Source organism: Delphinus delphis, chromosome 1 (genome assembly GCF_949987515.2).
Source record: "Delphinus delphis chromosome 1, mDelDel1.2, whole genome shotgun sequence".
Taxonomy (NCBI): Eukaryota; Metazoa; Chordata; class Mammalia; order Artiodactyla; family Delphinidae; genus Delphinus; species Delphinus delphis.
This window is the reverse complement of record NC_082683.1, coordinates 127,700,799-127,722,085: the sequence shown is the minus strand read 5'-3', so window position 1 is coordinate 127,722,085 and position 21,287 is coordinate 127,700,799. Positions and strand designations below refer to the sequence as shown.

The 21,287-nt window shown below is 39.1% G+C and overlaps 1 protein-coding gene across 2 annotated transcripts in view; it reads right to left on the bottom strand.

The window, feature by feature from the left end:
* The window catches only part of DNM3 (dynamin 3), a 544,460-nt gene that overhangs the window by 332,287 nt on the left and 190,886 nt on the right, over positions 1–21,287 (bottom strand). For both annotated transcript variants that reach the window (XM_060009515.1, XM_060009525.1), the window contains exons 5-7: positions 19,178–19,276; positions 18,440–18,600; positions 9,527–9,669 (exon numbers count right to left, since the gene is read on the bottom strand). In XM_060009515.1, coding sequence (XP_059865498.1) covers positions 9,527–9,669; positions 18,440–18,600; positions 19,178–19,276 — 403 coding nt within the window. The remainder of the gene's footprint in view (positions 1–9,526; positions 9,670–18,439; positions 18,601–19,177; positions 19,277–21,287) is intronic.

The following is a 21,287-nucleotide window of genomic DNA, read 5'->3' as shown; positions in this document are numbered from 1 at the left end:
TTAACAGTTGATTTCTCAGCAGAAACTCTACAAGCCAGAAGGGAGTGGCATGATATACTTAAAGTGATGAAAAGGAAGAACGTACAACCAAGATTACTCTACCCGGCAAGGATCTCACTCAGATTCGATGGGGAAATCAAAAGCTTTACAGACAAGCAAAGGCTAAGAGAATTCAGCACCACCAAACCGGCTTTACAACAAATGCTAATGGAACTTCTCTAAGTGGGAAATATAACAGAAGAAAAGGATCTACAAAAACAAACCAAAACAATTAAGAAAATGGTCATAGGAACATACATATGGATAATTACCTTAAACGTGAATGGATTAAATGCTCCACCGAAAACATACAGGCTTGCTGAATGGATACAAAAACAAGATCCATATATATGCTGTCTACAAGAGACTCACTTCAGACCTAGGGACACATACAGACTGTAAGTGAAGGGATGGAAAAAGATATTCTATGCAAATGGAAATCAAAAGAAAGCTGGAGTAGCTATACTCATATCAGATAACATAGACTTTATAATAAAGAATGTTACAAGAGACAAGGAAGGACACTACATAATGATCAAGGGATCAATCCAAGAAGAAGATATAACAATTATAAATATATATGCCCCCAACATAGGAGCATCTCAATACATAAGGCAACTGCTAACAGCTATAAAAGAGGAAATCAACACTAACACAATAATAGTGGGGGACTTTAACACCTCACTTACACCAATGGACAGATCATCCAGACATAAAATTAATAAGGAAACACAAGATTTAAATGACAAAATAGACCAGATAGATTCATTTGTATTTATAGGACATTCCATCCAAAAACAGCAGATTACACTTTTTTCTCAAGTGCGCATGGGACGTTCTCCAGGATAGATCATGTCTTACGTCACAAATCAATCCTCAGTAAATTTAAGAAAACTGAAATCATATCAAGCATCTCTTCTGACCACAACACTATGAGATTAGAAATGAATTACAGGGAAAAAAACGTAAAAAACACAAGCACATGGAGGCTAAAGAATACATTACTAAATAACAAAGAGATCACTGAAGAAATCAAAGAGGAAATCAAAAACTACCTAGAGACAAATGACAATGAAAACACGACAATCCAAAACCTATGGGATGCAGCAAAAGCAGTTCTAAGAGGGAAGTTTATAGCTATACAAGCCTACCTCAAGAAACAAGAAAAATCTCAAGTAAACAATCTAAACTTACACCTAAAGGAACTACAGAAAGAAGAACAAACAAAACCTAAAGTTAGCAGAAGGAATCAAATCATAAACATCAGAGCAGAAATACATGAAATAGAAATAAAGAAAACAATAGCAAAGATCAATAAAACTAAAGGCTGGTTCTTTGAGAAGATAGACAAAATTGAGAAACCATTAACCAGACTCATCTAGAAAAAGAGGGAGAGTACTCAGATCAATAAAATTAGAAATGAAAAAGGAGAAGTTACAACAGACACCACAGAAATAAAAGCATCCTAAGAGAATACTACAAGCAACTCTATGCCAATAAAATGGACAACCTGGAAGAAATGGACAAATTCTTAGAAAGGTATAACCTTCCAAGACTTCCAAGAAGAAACAGAAAATATGAACAGACCAATCACAAGCAATGAAATTGAAACTGTGATTAAAAATTTTCCAACAAACGGAAGTCCAGGACCAGATGGCTTCACAGGTAAATTCTATCAAACATTTTGAGAAGAGCTAACACCCAACCTTCCCAAACTCTTCCAAAATACAGAAGAGGAAGGAACACTCCCAAACTCATTCTCTGAGGCCACCATCACCCTGACACCAAAACAGAACAAAGATACTACAAAAAAAGAAAATTACAGACCAATATCACTAATGAATATAGATGCAAAAATCCTCAACAAGGGCTTCCCTGGTGGTGCAGTGGTTGAGAGTCCACCTGGCGATGCAGGGGACACAGGTTCGTGCCCCGGTCCGGGAAGATCCCACATGCCGCGGAGTGGCTAGGCCCGTGAGCCATGGCCACTGAGCCTGCGCGTCCAGAGCCTGTGCTCCGCAATGGGAGAGGCTTCAACAGTGAGAGGCCCCCGTACCGCAAAAAAAGAAAACAATCCTCAACAAAATACTAGCAAGCAGAATACAACAACACATGGAAAGGATCATACACCATGATCAAGTGGGATTTATCCCAGGAATACAATGATTCTTCAATATACGCAAATCAATCAATGTGATACACCATATTAACAAATAGAAGAATAAAAACCATATGATCATCTCAATAGATGCAGAAAAAGCTTTTGACGAAATTCAACACCCATTTATGATAAAAACTCTCCAGAAAGTGGGCATAGAGGGAACCTACCTCAATATAATAAAGGCCACATATGACAAACCCACAGGAAACATCATTCTCAGTGGTGAAAAATGAAAGCATTTCTTCTAAAATCAGGAAAGAGACAAGGATGCCCACTCTCACCACCATTATTCAACATAGTTTTGGAAGTCCTAGCCACAGCAACCAGAGAAGAAATAAAAGGAATACAAATTGGAAAAGAAAAAGTAAAACTCTCACTGTTTGCAGATGACATGATACTATATATAGAGAATCCTAAAAATGCCACCAGAAAACTACTAGAGCTAATCAATGAATTTGGTAAAGTTGCAGGATACAAAATTAATGCACAGAAGTCTCTTGCATTCCTATACACTAATGATGAAAAATCTGAAAAAGAAATTATGGAAACACTCCCATTTACCGTTGCAACAAAATGAATAAAATACTTAGGAATAAACCTACTTAGGGAGACAAAAGACCTGTATGCAGAAAATTATAAGACACTGCTGAAAGAAATTAAACATGATACCAACAGATGGAGAGATATACAATGTTCTTGGATTGGAAGAATCAATATTATGAAAATGACTATACTACCCAAAGCAATCTACAGATTCAATGCAATCCCTATCAAATTACCAATGGCATTTTTTACAGAACTAGAACAAATCATCTCAAAATTTGTATGGAGACACAAAAGACCCCAAATAGCACAAGCAGTCTTGAGGGGAAAAAACGGAGCTGGAGGAATCAGACTCCCTGACTTCAGACTATACTACAAAGCTACAGTAATCAAGACAATATGGTACTGGCACAAAAACAGAAACATAGATCAATGGAACAGGATAGAAAGCCCAGAGATATACCCACGCACCTATGGTCAACTAATCTATGACAAAGGAGGCAAAGATATATAATGGAGAAAAGACAGTCTCTTCAATAAGTGGTGCTGGGAAAACTGGACAGCTACATGGAAAAGAATGAAATTAGAACACTCCCTAACACCATACACAAAAATAAACTCAAAATGGATTCGAGACCTAAATGTAAGTCCAGACACTATAAAAATGTTTGAGGAAAACATAGGAAGAACACTCTTTGACGTAAATCATAGCAAGATCTTTTTTGATCCACCTCTTAGAGTAATGGAAATAAAAACAAAAATAAACAAATGGGACCTAATGAAACTTCAAAGCTTTTGCACAGCAAAGGAAACCATAAACAAGACGAAAAGACAACCCTCAGAATGGGAGAAAATATTTGCAAACGAATCAACAGACAAAGGATTAATCTCCAAAATATATAAACAGCTCATGCAGCTCAATATTAGAAAAACAAAATCCTAATCCAAAAATGGGCAGAAGACTTAAATAGACATTTCTCCAAAGAAGACATACAGATGGCCAAGAGGCACATGAAAAGCTGCTCAACATCACTAATTATTAGAGAAATGCAAATCAAAACTACAATGAGGTATCACCTCACACCAGTTAGGATGGGCATCATCAGAAAATCTACAAACAACAAATGCTGGAGAGGGTGTGGAGAAAAGGGAACCCTCTTGCACTGTTGGTGGGAACGTAAATGGATACAGCCACTATGGAGAACAGTATGGAGGTTCCTTAAAAATCTAAAAATAGGATTACCATATGACCCAGCAATCCCACTACTGGGCATATACCCAGAGAAAACCATAATTCAAAAAGACACATGCACCCCAATGTTCATTACAGCACTATTTACAATAGCTGGGTCGTGGAAGCAACCTAAATGCCCATCGACAGATGAATGGATAAGGATGTTGTGGTACATATATACAGTGGAGTATTACTCAGACATAAAAAGGAACAAAACTGAGTCATTTGTTGAGACGTGGATGGATCTAGAGACTGTCATACAGAGTGAAGTAAGTCAGAAAGAGAAAAACAAATATTATATATTAATGCATGTATGTGGAACCTAGAAAAATGGTACAGATGAACCGGTTTGCAGGGTAGAAGTTGAGACACAGATGTAGAGAACAAATGTATGGACACCAAAGGGGGAAACCGCAGTGGGGTGGGGATGGTGGTGTGCTGAATTGGGCGATTGGGATTGACATGTACACACTGATGTGTATAAAATTGATGACTAATAAGAACCTGCAGTATAAACAAACAAAGCAAACAAACAAACAGAACAACTAATACTAAACTTTCTTTGGGTTATTTGTATGGAAATATGTTAATATAAATGTTTCAGACATTATGTGAAATTTCTAAAACAACAACAAACAACAACAACAAAAAACCCTCTAGGATCCACCCACCTCTGTTACTTTTTTCATTAAGGTCTCTTGATTCCAGGTTTGAACTACACTCTTTTTAAAAAAATTATTCTATTGAAGTATAGTTGAGTTACAATGTTGTGTTAATTTCTGCTGTACAGCAAAGTGATTCAGTTATACATATATACACATTCTTTTTCATATTCTTTTCTATTATGGTTTATCACAAGATATTTAATATAGTTTCCTGTGCCAACTACACTCTTTAGAGTTCATCAAACAGTACCACAATTGTCTAGCGCCTGTCTCTGGTCCCCTCCTCTTAATTTCCCTGTCTGAGCATAGATCTGGAAGAGACCTTCCTCTTTCTTCCCCATCTTTCTGCTTTCCCCATCCTAAGTCCCCACACGCTCAGGTGCAGGTACTTGGCCCATGACATTGCCCTTTCCCTTTCTCTCCACCAAAAACTCCTGGGGTTCCTTGGCTCTGATTCTACACTGCAGTGACTCACTCTCCTTTTCTTTTTAAAGTTCAGTTTCTTTATCATGGCTTTGAGTTCCCTTCTCCCTTTTAGGTCCTGAAGTGCCTCCCCAGCTTCATCTCCCACCCCTCCAGTCTACACTACAACTGCTCCACCCTTCCATCCTGACTGTTCCCAGGCATTCTCCACTCATGCATTTTTCCTTGTCTTTGCTCTGGCTGTCCTCTGCCTTCAGTGTCCTTTTTACCATCCTTTACCCATGGAAATTCTACTTCTTCTTAAAGCTTTGCTGAGTTCTAACAGCCCTTCCTCTGTAAAGCTTTCCCTGCTTCCCCACTTAGAACAAATCAGAACTGACTGCAGTTCCCCACTCTGCTTTTATTTTCCAGTGCTACCTGCTCAGGATATCTTTCTTCATGAAAAAGTTATCATATTATGTAGGTAAGGACTGGATTCTCAGCAAGGTATCACATTGGAAAACAATTGCTAAATTATTTGATCCAAGGTGTTAATTAGCTGATAAAGTTTAACTTACAAATATAGGAGGCAGGTAATTACAGTAGACAGACTATATCATTGAGAGTCATGAGACCTGGATTGAATCTCAGCTCTGATTCCTCCCTTTATCCCTCCCTACCTCCCTTTCTTCCTTCCCAAAATGAGGTTGGCAAAGTAAACACCAGCCAGGTCATGCAGGGCCTTGCAGCCCATGCTAACTGTAAACAGAAATCATTAAAAGATCCTAAGGAGAGGATTGAGAAGATCAGGTTTCTGCTTTGGAGGGATTTTTGGTTTGTTTGTTTTTGTAAAACATACATAACATTTACCATTTTTATTATTTGTAGGTGTATATTTCAGTGGCATTAAGTACATTCACATTGTTGTGAAACTATCACCACCATCCATCTCCAGAACTTTTTCACCTTCCTAAAGTGAGATTTGGTATCTATCAAAAAATAACTCCGGGCTTCCCTGGTGGCGCAGTGGTTGAGAGTCCGCCTGCCGATGCAGGGGACACAGGTTCGTGCCCCGGTCCGGGAAGATCCCACATGCCGCGGAGCGGCTGGGCCCGTGAGCCATGGCCGCTGAGCCTGTGCGTCCGGAGCCTGGGCTCCCCAACGGGAGAGGGCACAGCAGTGAGAGGCCCGCGTACAGCAAAAAAAAATAAAATAAAATAACTCCCCATTCTCCTCTCCCCCTACCCCTGGCAACCACCATTCTACTTTCTGTCTCTATGAATTTGACTCTTCTAGGTACCTCATATGAATGGAATCATACAGTATTTGTCCTTTTGTGTCTGGCTTATTTCACTCAGCATAATATCTTTAAGGTTCATCACGTTGTAGCATGTGTCAGAATTTCCTTCATTTTTAGGGCTGAAGCATACTCCATTGAATGTATATACAAAAAAACCCCTCATGTTTTGTTTATCCATTCATACATCAGTGAACATTTGTGTTGTTTCCATCTTTGGCTATTGTGAATAATGCTCCTATGAATGTACAAATACCTGTACAAGCCTTTGCTTTCAATTCTTTTGAATACATACCCCCAAGTAGGAAATAATAATAATAATTTTTAAATAATAATAAAATATATATTTTAAATATCTGTGTATTAAATGCATTCGCCCATTTAGCTGCAACCATAAAATGGTATTTTAAAATACTTAAATTAAGAATTAAATTTAAGCAATAAAACCTTATATATAATAGTCAAATGAGCCACAACTCCTGTGACATTACAATCACCTAGTGTTCCAACTGCTCCAGCTGAGCCCCCTCATACTTCATGAGCTACGCTCTTCCCTGGGCCCAGCATCACAGACCTCATTCTGCCAGAACAATATAAATTTCTAACTCCCCATCCATGCCCCTCTACAACTAGGTCTAGCCTTGTTTTCCAATGACTCCTCAGAATTTAATAAAATTATAATTCCTTACCCCATCACCTAAGATTCTCCGTGGTCTGGCCCTGGATGCCCCATCTCTTACTTCTCATCCCCACTCACCTTCCAAGCCAACCATGAAGAAGCTATTTGCAGTTCCCCACATGTACCAAATCTCTGTGCTTTTACACTTGTTTTCCTTTCTGATCTGCCTTGTGCTTCTTTGTCCGGCTAATTTTTATCTGTCCTTCAAGACTCAGTTCAAGCATTAGTTTTTACAGGAAACTTTTCATGATCCACAGCCCTATTCCCCACCACCACTCATTGCCACCCAGATGAAGGGCCCCTCCTTGGCTTTCTCAGAATATTTTCAGCATAGCACTTAGCAGAGTACATCACCATCGTGCATCTATCAGTCTCTCTCCAAAGGGCAAGGACCATGCATTTTATTTATTTCCCCCTGCCTGGCATACGAGTGGTACTCCATAAGTTCAATGAAGGAATGAATTACCTTAAGGCAGTTGGTAAAAAAACAAAGAAATATATTATAGAGAAAAAATGACTACTTGTATTTGTGATTAGTAGGTTTAGAAACTCTAATTTTGACATACTGGAACACTTTCAAATTCAGAATCTGTTAGATTGGGAAAAAAATTCAAACCACCTAAAACCTGAACCTTTTATTCTCTTTCATCAAAATCATGGATGAATTATATTTAGGCCAGAAAACTTAGAATATAATTAGATGTAGCTATGTTCATGCATATGCTAATATTAATCTAACTTTAAACACCTGGAAAGGTATGAAACATTGGGTAACTTTAGAAAATTCACCTCCATTCCCCATATCCTACAACCCAGCCACCTGGCCCACTAGAACAAGCTGTACCGAAGTTCACACTATTCTCTTGACCTCCTTCTTCCACCTGACAAACTCCTCCCATACTTCGGGGTCTCATTCAAGTATCTTTTTCTCTGTGAATTCACACCCTTCCTCGCATGTAAGTGCTCTTTACCTGGGTTCCCTTAACATTTTATTCTTACCAGAAATGTAGCATTTAACAAATTTTAACACAGTTGTTTATATGTCTGTTTCCACTGCTCTACTGTGGCCACTTTTTGAGGGTTAAAATCTTATTCATTATTGAATTCCCAGTAGTTAGCACAGAGCCAGCCATCAAATAGGATACACAGAGATGAGAGCAAGGCAAGAAGGAAGTAATGAAGAAAGGGGGTGAGGGAGAAAGGCAGGAAGGAAGGAAAGAAGGAAAAAAGGAAAGAAGGAGCTGAATCAGCTCCCTAACAAGGGAAGAAACCAGCTGTGGAAAAGTGTAATCTGAGTCCAACAGAATTACAGAGGCAAGACCCAGTCTTTGCAAAGAGAATAGTTTCAGTTGGGTGTTAGGATGATGACCTAGTGCCTAAACAGAAATAGCTTTCCTTTCTCTGTAACTTAGAGAGTTTTTTATAGGAGCTTAATCAAAGCCAAGAATAAAAAGAAAAGATAAACTAGGAAAGAGATGAATCCAAGAATAAAATTCTTTCCTCCGTATGATCTTATTATTTTTTTTAATGGAGGAATATAAGATAATGCATTTAATATGTTACTTAATTTGAATATTTAGAAACTTCCCCACAAACAAAAGGAATTATGTTGTGTATTTTAAATGCCAGATTAAGGGTATTTTGATTACAGGATTGCAGAGGGAGAAAGGGGCCATAAGAAGTGGCAAGCATCATCTTTAGAGATGGACTTCAGATGTCCTGGAATGTAAGCTGGTCAGTGGGGGTCTTTTGGTGGAGAGAGAGGCAATTTGAGGCACAGGGATAAAAGAATAGATGAGGCTGAAAGGGGATGAAAGAAGGAATGAGGATAAAAGACATAAGGGGCTGGCAATTCTCCAACAACTCTGCTATCCTAACCCAAGAACCCTCAGGGATAAATCTAATAACCCAAGGATAAGATGGGAAGATCATGAAGGAGTAAAAAGATACTTGGCAGTTTTCACATTTGTGTTTCTAAAGGGCTACATTAAAATCATTACCAAAAAGAAAAATAATTTAAATGTGTCCTTACTGTGTGTACTTTTTTTTTTTAATGAAATCCTTGGTTCTCATTGCATTGAAAAATACACAGAGATAGATGATATGAAATGACTGAAATAAAAATATAATAACTACAAGTGACAATAATAGAAACAGTTGCTTTTCTATAGGAACTTAGCCCACTTTTAAAGACTAAGGGCAAAAAAACCCTGCTGAGTTATCACTGTTGGTTTTGCTCATTGACTGAATCCAATTATAAAAGCACAATATAAAACTGGGCATAGGATTGGGCATTGGTTAAATTTATAATAGTAGAATTAATATCAACAATTATTCTTTTAGAAAACAAAGATTCAAGGCTCACTGTATGACATATACAAAGCCTCACTCATATACTTTACTTTTATGAAAAAACCTAGAAAACGGCATGACAAATAGACTAAGGAAAAAGAAAACTGAAGAGTTAGTTTAAAATGGTGAACAAGAGAAGGGAAAGGTAACTCACTGCAGCAATGCTTTGGTCTTCCTGGTGGGGTCTTCTGGCCTGAAGTTTTTATAGGCTTCTACTTCGTGTTCTATGGACAGCAACTGTCCCTGCAGTTTGTTCCTGAAGTTAGGTAGGGTGTCTCGAATGTGGTTGGTAAGTTGCTAAATAAAACAAAACAAAATCATACAACAGATTGAAGATCAACTCATAAGACAAAAATCGCCCTTCACTGTTTTCCAGGTCATTCAAAACCTTAAAAAGCCATACATACATGTGAGACTGACTGTGTAGACAGATAACTCCAACTCTCTCATCCACTGCCCTACGGCGAAGCTCAAAATTCCTTCAGCTAAAGTCACTTGCTCGGACAATCTTTTTACGTCTGGGATACCCTGTTAAAAGGCAGCTAATGTTACTAATGAAGCTGCCTAATAACACCTTAACATGGATTGATTTGTCAAATCAGCTACCTTGTCGAAAGGAACCTTAAGTTAGAATGTGGTACAAATGAAGGAAATGGAGAGTTACAGGTGCTGCCTGAGTTCTCAGGACCAAATGGCTTACCATTGGTGGAGCTCAGAGGTACCTATCAGCTGTTAAGTTCTTCTCCATTCCATAGCTCAGGCAGGTGTTTCCTCTCACCTTGCACACAAGCTTTCTTGTTGATATCTCTACCTAACCACCTTCTTGGCATTTCCACTGAAGTCATCTGCTGGCACCTCAAGCTCAGTCTGATAAAAAATTCTCCAAGAGATTTTCTAAGAGGGACACAATTCATTCAGAACAAAGGTGGGATATAAACCCAGACTGGTTAGCTCCCTGCCTGATGTTCTTTCTATTACAGTGTAATTAAGGAAAGTCTGAATTAAAAGGAAAAAAAAAAAGAGCACCTTCTTGAACTGCTTAAGGAATAAACTCAGAATCAAGAGAAAGAATATCAACTTCATAGAAATGTAGGAAAAAGAATAATAAATTTAAAGTAAGGGGAATAAATAGACCCAGACTGACTGAAGAACCATTTCAAATCATTTTTATGTTCATCTGAGGTTACCTGGATATATCTATTCAATAAATCTATAGTTATTTAATTGTCAATAGTTCATACTATATTATACCCTTGTCCACAGTTATGACTTATCATGTTATTCCCCTGGCATGTGCTGCCATTATGGCTCTGAAGCAGAAAACAGAAGAATAGAGAAGACTGCATTCCCAGTAGCAATTCCACAAGACACAAACCCCCAAATCTAAGAGTAACCACGAGAAAGTAGTAGCCCCCTGACTGCCATGTGAGTGGTAAATAATCAAAATACTTGGTTTCTACCATTTGTTTCTCAAATATCTCAATAGCAAAGCAATACTGTGGACCACTCCTAGCTTTCTAAAACACTTCTTTCCTTAGCTTTCGTGACCCCAGCTCCTGTCATTTTTCTCCTAACCTTTCTGAACACCTTCTCCATCTCCTTTGCCAAGTTGTTCTCCTCTGCCAGACCTGTAAATATTGATATTCCTCAAATGTGGGTCCTACACCTCTTCTTTGGTCACTGTCTGTTCTCTACTAAGGCAATCATTTCATCCATGGTTTCAATAAATATTCAAACACCTGTGGCTATGGACATGTTATCTAAAGACCAGACTTCTTATCTTTGGTCAGGGTATATGTATTAGACCACCTGCCTGACTTATCCTCTTGGAAGCATCAACCTCAGCATGTCTGAAATAAAGTACCTAATATTCCCTTCAATGTTCTCCATTTTGATGACTTCATAACAACCTGGGAACTTGGGAGTTATCCTTGACTTTACCTCTCCATCACCCACCAGAGCTAATCTACTACCAAGTTCTCAATTTTCCAAAACATTTCTCAAATCTGCTTTCTTTTCCCATCTCCACTGGCCCTAACTGAGACCAAGCTACCATCATTTCTCACTTTGACTCCTAAGTGGTCCTCTCATCTCTACTCTTGGACTTCCTATCTGCAACCACCATAATCCTTTTTAACCCACAGATATGATTGTGTTATTCCCCTTTTCAGATTCCTTAAACAACTGACTTCCCACTGCTCTTAGGATAAGAGCCAAAATCCTTAACTTGGCCTACAAACACTGTAGGACCCAGCCACTGCCTGCATCTCCAAATTCATCTCTTACAACTCATTCCCTCATTTTCTGCCCTCCAGCAACAATAATATTCCTTTCAATTCCTCAAAAATGTCCAGTTCTCTTGCAGTTTTTGCCACAGTAACTGTCTCACGGTCAGAGGTGTTGGTGCACATTAAATCAGCAATAAAATTATCTTAATTTCAAACACAGTATGAAGGTCCTTGAAGCAATACAGAAATGGATTATGTAGGAAATGAAAGATCTTCAGTATAACATTTATTCAATTTTCAGTCAACCAGAATCAGTTATGCCATAATTTAGGGGTCACCTGTAGTAACCAAATGATCAATCATATCCATCCAGCATTCACAACTTAATTTATTTCTAACTTTACCTTTCTAATCATCTTAGTGATATTTCTCTAAGATATTTTTTCTTAGACCAATACAGGCATGAAACCAGTAATCAAAAAGGAATTTTACCAGAGCTAAATATATTGATAGACTATCATGGTTCATGCATGACAAACCAGTGTTCCTTCTCTAAACCATGTTCATAATTTTTAAATGACACAACTATCACTGCTTCATGGCTTCCAAATACTCATCTACCCTTAATTTAAAAGTACAAATTTCACATTAAAATAGAAGTACTATGTCACTTAAAATAGAAGTACACCACTGTTTTTTATTTCCTAAAACTTCTTCAATTGTTTTGCCTAAATGGTTCAGATATAATGTAACAAGCAGCCTATTACTGTGTTAGCCTCTACTGATACCTTCTAGGAGGGAACATCAGAACTTTCGATAATTACTTGACTGATTTAAGTTCATAGATAAAAGTTACAAAGTGCTTTTATTTTCTTAAACTTAATTGGAGTATAATTGCTTTACAATGGTGTGTTAGTTTCTGCTTTATAACAAAGTGAATCAGTTATACATATACATATGTCCCCATATCTCTTCCCCCTTATGTCTCCATCCCTCCCACCCTCCCTATCCCACCCCTCTAAATGGTCACAAAGCACCGAGCTGATCTCCCTGTGCTATGCGGCTTCTTCCCACTAGCTATCTATTTTACGTTTGGTAGTGTATATATGTCCATTCCACTCTCTCACTTTGTCCCAGCTTACCGTTCCCCCTCCCCATATCCTCAAGTCCATTCTCTAGTACGTCTGTGTCTTTATTCCCATCTTGCCCCTAGGTACTTCATGAACATGAATTTTTTTTTTTTTTTAGATTCCATATATATGTGTTAGCATACGGTATTTGTTTTTCTCTTTCTGACTTACTTCAGTCTGTAGGACAGACTCTAGGTCCATCCACCTCACTACAAATAACTCACTTTCATTTTGTTTTATGGCTGAGTAATATTCCATTGTATATATGTGCCACATCTTCTTTATCTGTTCATCTGTCAGTGGACACTTAGGTTGCTTCCATGTCCTGGCCATTGTAAATAGAGCTGCAATGAACATTGTGGTACATGACTCTTTCTGAAATATGGTTTCCTCAGGGTATATGCCCAGTAGTGGGATTGCTGGGTCGTATGGTAGTTCTACTTTTAGTTTTTTAAGGAAACTCCATACTGTTCTCCATAGTGGCTGTACCAATTTACATTCCCACCAGCAGTGCAAGAGTGTTCCCTTTTCTCCACACCCTCTCCAGCATTTATTATTTGTAGATTTTTTGATGGCGGCCATTCTGACTTGTGTGAGATGATACCTCATTGTAGTTTTGATTTGCATTTCTCTAATGATTAATGATGTTGAGCATTCTTTCATTGTTTGTTGCCAATCTGTATATCTTCTTTGGAGAAATGTCTATTTAGGTCTTCAGCCCATTTTTGGATTGGGTTGTTTGTTTTTTTGATATTGACCTGCATGAGCTGCTTGTATATTTTAGAAATTAATCCTTTGTCAGTTGCTTCATTTGCAAATATTTTCTCCCATTCTGAGGGCTCTGTTTTCGTTTTGTTTATGGTTTCCTTTGCTGTGGAAAAGCTTTTAAATTTCATTAGGTCCCATTTGTTTATTTTTGTTTTTACTTCCATTACTCTAGGAGGTGGGTCTAAAATGATCTTGCTGTGATTTATGTCATAGAGTGTTCTGCCTGCGTTTTCCTCTAAGAGTTTGATAGTGTCTGCCCTTACATTTAGGTATTTAATCCATTTTGAGTTTATTTTTGTGTATGGTGTTAGGGAGTGCTCTAATTTCATTCTTTTACATGTAGCTGTCCAGTTTTCCCAGCACCACTTATTGAAGAGGCTGTCTTTTCTGCACTGTATATTCTTGCCTCCTTTATCAAAGATAAGGTGACCATGTGTGTGTGGGTTTATCTCTGGGCTTTCTATCCTGTTCCATTGATCTATATTTCTGTTTTTGTGCCAGTACCATATTGTCTTGATTACTGTAGCTGTGTAGTATAGTCTGAAGTCAGGGAGCCTGATTCCTCCAGCTCCGTTGTTCTTTCTCAAGAATATACTTGATACGATTTCAATTTTCTTAAACTTACCAAGGCTTGATTTGTGACCCAAGAATATGATCTCTCCTGGAGAATGTACCATGAGCACTTGAGAAGAATGTGTATTCTGTTGTTTTTGGATGGAATGCCCTATAAATATCAATTAAGTCTATCTTGTTTAATGTATCATTTAAAGCTTGTGTTTTCTTATTTATTTTCATTTTGGATGATCTGTCCATTGGTGAAAGTGGGGCGTTAAAGTCCCCTAGTATTATTTTGTGTTACTGTCGATTTCCCCTTTTATGGCTGTTAGCATTTGCCTTATGTATTGAGGTGCTCCTATGTTAGGTGCATAAATATTTACAATTGTTATATCTTCTTTTTGGACTGATCCCTTGATCATTATGTAGTGTCCTTCTTTGTCTCATGTAATAGCCTTTATTTTAAAGTCTATTTTGTCTGATATCAGAATTGCTACTCCAGCTTTATTTGATTTCCATTTGCATGGAATATCTTTTTTCATCCCCTCACTTTCAATCTGTATGTGTCCCTAGGTCTGAGGTGGGTCTCTTGTAGACACATATATATGGGTCTTGTTTTTGTATCCATTTAGCCAGTCTATGCCTTTTGGTTGGAGCATTTAATCCATTTACATTTAAGGTAATTATCGATATGTATGTTCCTATTACCATATTCTTAATTGTTTTGGGTTTGTTATTGTAGGTTTTTTCCTTCTCTTGTGTTTCTTGCCTAGAGAAGTTCCTTTAGCATTTGTTATAAAGCTGTTTTGGTGGTACTGAATTCTCTTAGCTTTGCTTGTCTGTATAGGTTTTAATTTCTCTGTCAAATCTGAATGATATCCTTGCTGGGTAATCTTCATTGTAGGTTTTTCTCCTTCATCACTTTAAATATGTCCTGCCACTCCCTTCTGGCTTGCAGAGTTTCTGCTGAAAGATCAGCTGTTAACCTTATGGGGATTCCCTTGTGTGTTATTTGTTGTTTTTCCCTTGCTGCTTTTAATATTTTTTCTTTGTATTTAATTTCTGATAGTTTGATTAATATGTGTCTCAGCATGTTTCTCCTTGGATTTATCCTGTATGGGACTCTCTGTGCTTCCTGGACTCGATTAACTATTTCCTTTCCCATATTAGGGAAGTTTTCAACTATAATCTCTTCAAATATTTTCTCAGTCCCTTTCTTTTTCTCTTCTTTTTCTGGGACCCCTGTAATTCAAATGTTGGTACGTTTAATGTTGTCCCAGAAGTCTCTGAGACTGTCATCATTTCTTTTCATTCTTTTTTCTTTATTCTTTCTGCAGTAGTTGTTTCCACTATTTTATCTTCCAGGTCACTTACCCGTTCTTCTGCTCAGTTATTCTGCTATTGTTCCCTTCTAGAGAATTTTTAATTTCATTTATTGTGTTGTTCATCAGTGTTTGTTTGCTCTTTTCTTCTAGGTCCTTGTTAAACATTTCTTGTATTTTCTCCATTCTATTTCCAAGATTTTGGATCATCTTTACTGTCATTATTCTGAATTCTTTTTCAGGTAGACTGCCTATTTCCTCTTCATTTTTTAGGTCTGGTGGGTTTTTATCTTGCTCCTTCATCTGCTGTGTGTTTCTCTGTCTTCTCATTTTGCTTAACTTACTGTGTTTGGGTTCTCGTTTTTGCAGGCTGCCGGTTCGTAGTTCCCATTGTTTTTGGTGTCTGTCCCCAGTGCCTACAGGGGATTCAGTGTGTTGTGTAGGCTTCCTGGTGGAGGGGACTAGTGCCTGTGTTCTGGTAAATGAGCCTGGATCCTGTCTTTCTGGTGGGCAGGTCCACGTCTGGTGGTGCGTCTTGGCGTGTCTGTGGCCTTATTATGATTTTAGGCAGCCTCTCTACTAATGGATGGGGTTGTGTTCCTGTGTTGCTAGTTGTTCATCATAGGGTGTCCAGCACTGTAGCTTGCTGGTCATTGAGTGGAGTTGAGATGGAGATCTCTGGGAGATTTTCCCCGTTTGATATTACGTGGAGCTGGGAGGTCTCTTGTGGACCAGTGTCCTGAACTTGGTGCTCCCACCTCAGAGGCACAGCCCTGACACCTGGCTGGAGCACCAAGGGCCTGTCATCCACACAGCTCAGAATAAAAGGGAGGAAAAAAAGAAAGAAAGAAAGAAGAAGATAAAATAAAGTAAAATAATATAAAGCTATTAAAAATAAAAAATAATTATTAAAAAAAATTTTTTAAGTAATAAAAAAAGAGAAAGAAAGAAAGAAGAGAGCAACCAAACCAAAAAACAAATCCACCAATTATAACAAGTGCTAAAAACTATACTAAACAAACAAACAAACGGACAGACAGAACCCTAGGATAAATGCTAAAAGCAAAGCTATACAGATAAAAATCACACACAGAAGCATACACATACACACTCACAAAAAGAGGAAAAGGGAAAACAATATAAATATTGTTGCTCCCAAACTCCACCTCCTCAATTTGGGATGATTTGTTGTCTGTTCAGGTATTCCACAGATGCAGGGTACATCAAGTTGATAGTGGAGATTTAATCCGGTGCTCCTGAGGCTGCTGGGAGAAATTTCCCTTTCTCTTCTTCTTCGCACAGCTCTTGGGGTTCGGCGATGGATTTGGGCCTGCCTCTGCGTGAGGTCACCTGAGGGCGTCTGTTCTTCGCTCAGACAGGACCAGGTAAAAGGAGCAGCTGATTCGGGGGCTCTGGCTCACTCAGGCCAGGGGGAGGGAGGAGTACGGATACAGGGCGAGCCTGCGGTGGCAAAGGCCAACATGATGTTGCACCAGCCTGAGGCGCGCCGTGCGCTCTCCAGGGGAAATTGTCCCTGGATCACCAAACCCTGGCAGTGGCGGGTTGCACAGGCTCCCAGGAGGGGAGGTGTGGATAGTGACCTGTGCTTGCACACAGGCTTCTTCTTGGCAGCAGCAACAGCCTTAGTGTCTCATGCCCGTCTCTGGGGTCCTCACTGATAGCTGCGGCTCGCGCCCGTCTCTGGAGCTCCTTTAAGCGGCGCTCTTAATCCCCTCTCATCGCGCATCAGGAAACAGAGAGGCAAGAAAAAGTCGCTTGCCTCTTCGGCAGCTCCAGACTTTTACCCGGACTCCCTCCCGGCTAGCCTTGGCGCACTAGTCCCTTCAGGCTGTGTTCACGCCGCCAACCCCAGTCCTCTCCCTGGGATCCGAGAGAAGCCCGAGACTCAGCTCCCAGCCCCGCCCACCCCGGCGGGTGAGCAGACAAGCCTCTCGGACTGGTGAGTGCTGGTCGGTACCGATCCTCTGTGCGGGAATCTCTCCGCTTTGTCCTCCGCACCCCTGTGGCTGCGCTCTCCTCCGCGGCTCCGAAGCTCCCCCCCCCACCCCGCCACACGCCATCTCCACCAGTGAAGGGGCTTCCTATTGTGTGGAAACCTTTCCTCCTTCACAGCTCCCTCCCACTGGTGCAGTTCCCGTACCTGCTCTTTTGTCTCTGTTTATTCTTTTTTCTTTTGCCCTACCTAGGTACGTGGGGAGTTTCTTGCCTTTTGGGAGGTCTGAGGTCTGCTGCCAGCGTTCAGTAGGTGTTCTGTAGGAGTTCTTCCACATGTAGATGTATTTCTGATGTGTTTGTGGGGAGGCAGGTGATCTCCGCGTCTTACTCTTCCGCCATATTGAAGCTCCCCTACACAGTGCTTTTTGTGAGAAAAGCTGCTCACTGTTTGAGTCAATGTGATCAAAACTTGGTGTGGGAGCTCTACACTCAATGACAATGACACTTAACTCCACTAAGGGCAGGAAAATATGTGGCCAAGCCTGCTGAATTTTTATGCAAGAAATGTGTATGTGCGTGGGACAAGGGGAGGCAGAGGGCCTAATTCTATCTGTCACAGGGAAAGGGATTATCTGGAAAAGCTTCTTAGAGGAATGTAGATCAATAATTGCTTATGTATTTTCAAGATTGTAAATTAAGGAACAAATCAATCCTAACAAAACCATACAGAAAATTTAACCTAACCATCACAGACTGATATTTCAAAAACAGATGCCAAGAGACTGACTTTTCAGAGATATACAAGTTTCACTCCTTAAGATAACTATATATTATGAGCAAACGTGCTAAAATGTATTCCCCTGCTCACTGTTCCAAATAAATATGTATTTCTGCTTTGCGTGCTGTTTTTTCAATAATATTAAGGTGGAGTCTGGTCACTTAGAATAGTAACAGTCTGGATCCCAGTATTCATATTCATCTTTTTAATTTCTATCATTATGCTAAATGTCTTAGTTTAGAAAAAGAGTATAAAAATAAGAAATATGGATTCCAATAGTCATTTACATATTTTATCATTGTTCTTTTTGCTTGGAGAAAACATCTTTACCTGATTAAGGACCTTCTGAAGGTGCGGGGTCCCCATCCGATCAGCAATATGTCTGTAAGCCGGGTGTGAGAGAAAAAATTTCCTTTCTGCCAACGTGGCAGCCTTTATATCCTTCTTCCCATCTATGTCCTTCTGGCTCCTGTTTACCACCCCAATGTAACCTAAAACAAAACACACACCTATGGAGTTGGGACACCTTTGATTTATTCTGGGGAAATTTTAAAGCTCTTGAAGAGGCTGAATAAGAAAAAAAAATTATTTCAGGGCCTGAAGAATAGATCCCTTTACAAAACTCAGTTTGAGATATCAGTATTTAACAATGGCTGGATGACTTGGCTAACGTTGATTTTTTTAGCATTAACTAAGTACTGTCTTTTGTCCTTAAAAGATCTGTGCATTTAAATAGAGTAAATCTCTAAGCAGTTTTGTCATATAGCAGGCAAGTAAATAATTCAGACTTAAACAGTATACATGTATGCAATCTATGATGAATATTTATACCCTCCCTTCAAACACCTTCCTTTTCCTGTTTTCTTATTATTTGAAGGAATAGTTCTCCCTTTGGATAATTTTTAATACATCATTTGGGAACACCATGCCATTCCATAAAATGTTTAACTAATCATCAATCCATTCCTCACAACTGTGGAGGCGTTAAAATCCAGCTTCCCATTGTTTTCCCAGTTGTTTCTCTGCCACATCATCAAAGGAAGTCCTGTACAGGACACAGTACATTACCCCTGCGAAGCGGCAGCAGCTTATTCTCTAGGATATCCCTGGCATCCGTTCCCTCATCCATAAGATCCAGTTTGGTGATGACTCCAATGGTTCTTAGACCTGCATCACAAACAAACCCCACATTACACAATTTGCAGAATACTAACAAGTTTCAGAGACATATATGTCTCAATGCTAATTACAAAGCACTCATATCCTGGTTCTTTCCCTGTTCCTCTCCATCTTAGTTTGTTTTCTAATCCACTACCCCAGTCTGGTGAAGGTCAACGGGTTGAGGCAGAGAGTTGCAAACCACCCATCCATAAGATAAGCCTTGATTCAGGAGAGAAAAAAACAAATAGCTGCTTCACCAAAATACTTTCAAATGTATGAGTTTATTTTTGTACTACGCATACATGGAAATGATACATTTAAATTTTCCTCCCAGGGACTGCACACAATATGGATGTTTTAATTTTTTATGTATCACATTACTAAAAACAAAAAAAATAGGCTACACATGGACCAATGATATGGGTGTGTCATAAACCAAAGCTTATTATTGATCCGGTTCTGAGTACCTGAGGTCAAAAACATAAAAAGAAGAAAACTACGTATAGGATACCATCATCCCCAAAAATAAACTCACAGAAAAGGAAATATGACTTAATAGAAGCCTGAAATAGGAATTCTGAGCCTTGGATTCTAGTCTCAAGGCAAGTCATTTAATTCTCTGGGTCTCAGTTTCCCTTATCTGTAAAATAAAGCATTGGAAGTTATTTAATCTTAAAAAGTACTCCAACCACTAATTTTTTTAAGATGGGGAAACTAAGGCAGAGGGAGATTAAATAACTTTCCCAAGGTCATATAAGAAGTGGATCTGGGCAGTCTGGTTCCAGAGTCCATGCTTTTAACCAATATACTGCTTATCGTGGTAAAAAAAAATTTTTTTTTTAATTTAAAAGGCTTAAACCAAGAAAGTCAAAGAAAATGGGAAAGGAATGCAGAAAATTTTTTAAACTGTAAATCTAGCTGGATGACTGCTAACCAACTTAAAATATCAGAGAAAGAGGAAAACTGCATCCAAGAAAGCCAACAAAAGGAGACGTCCAGAAACTAAATAATTTACATCACAGTATCTCAGTAAGATTCAAGACCTGGGGGACAGAAAGACCTGAAAACTATGGAGAGTGGTGGTGGCAGCTGAAGCTGAAAATAGAAATACTGGATGGAAGCAGTCAGATTTCCATGGGTAACATAGCTAGGAGCTGCCCTGGTCCATCCTGACAGGACAGTGAAGGTTTACTCTCTGGAAAGACTGAACTAGAAAAAACTCTGAACTCATGGGTACCTGGCCCAGTTTGGATGGATCTGGTATTAAAAGAGGATGATTAAGTAAAATTCTACATAGAGAATGGCAGGGACCCCCCTCCCCAGGCCAGTTCCCTAATTTGACTTCAGGAAAGAGATGGCTGGCAGACTTTAACCCCCCAAGCAAGAGATTGGAACAATGGTCTGGGGATACTAACCATTCCAAGAGAAAAACATATATATTGATATTCGAAGGAACAATAATTAAAATAGTCCAATAAATCATTCTGCTGTGAAGTCTATCATTCCATAATTCAAGAACACCCACACAGAACTCCAACCACCTGATAATATTTCACCCTTAAATATCAATGGACAGCCAAGGAGATTCACTAATATGAGACCAAAACAAATAAACATTATAAAGCTGAACTTAAAGAAAACAAAGATAATGCAAAATACAGAAGAAAACTATTATTTGTATTAATATCCTCAGACAGAAAGGAGAGGTCATAGCATTCATGGGACAAAAATAGAATGCCATAAAAAGGAAATTTTTGAACAAACAAAAATAATTTTCAATAATTAAAGATATGAGGGCTTCCCTGGTGGTGCAGTGGTTGAGAGTCCGCCTGCCGATGCAGGGGACACGGGTTCGTGCCCCGGTCCGGGAAGATCCCACATGCCACGGAGCAGCTAGGCCCGTGAGCCATGGCTGCTGAGCCTGCGCATCCGGAGCCTGTGCTCCGCAACGGGAGAGGCCACAACAGTGAGAGGCCCGCGTAACGCAAAAAAAAAAAATAATAATAATTAAAAATAT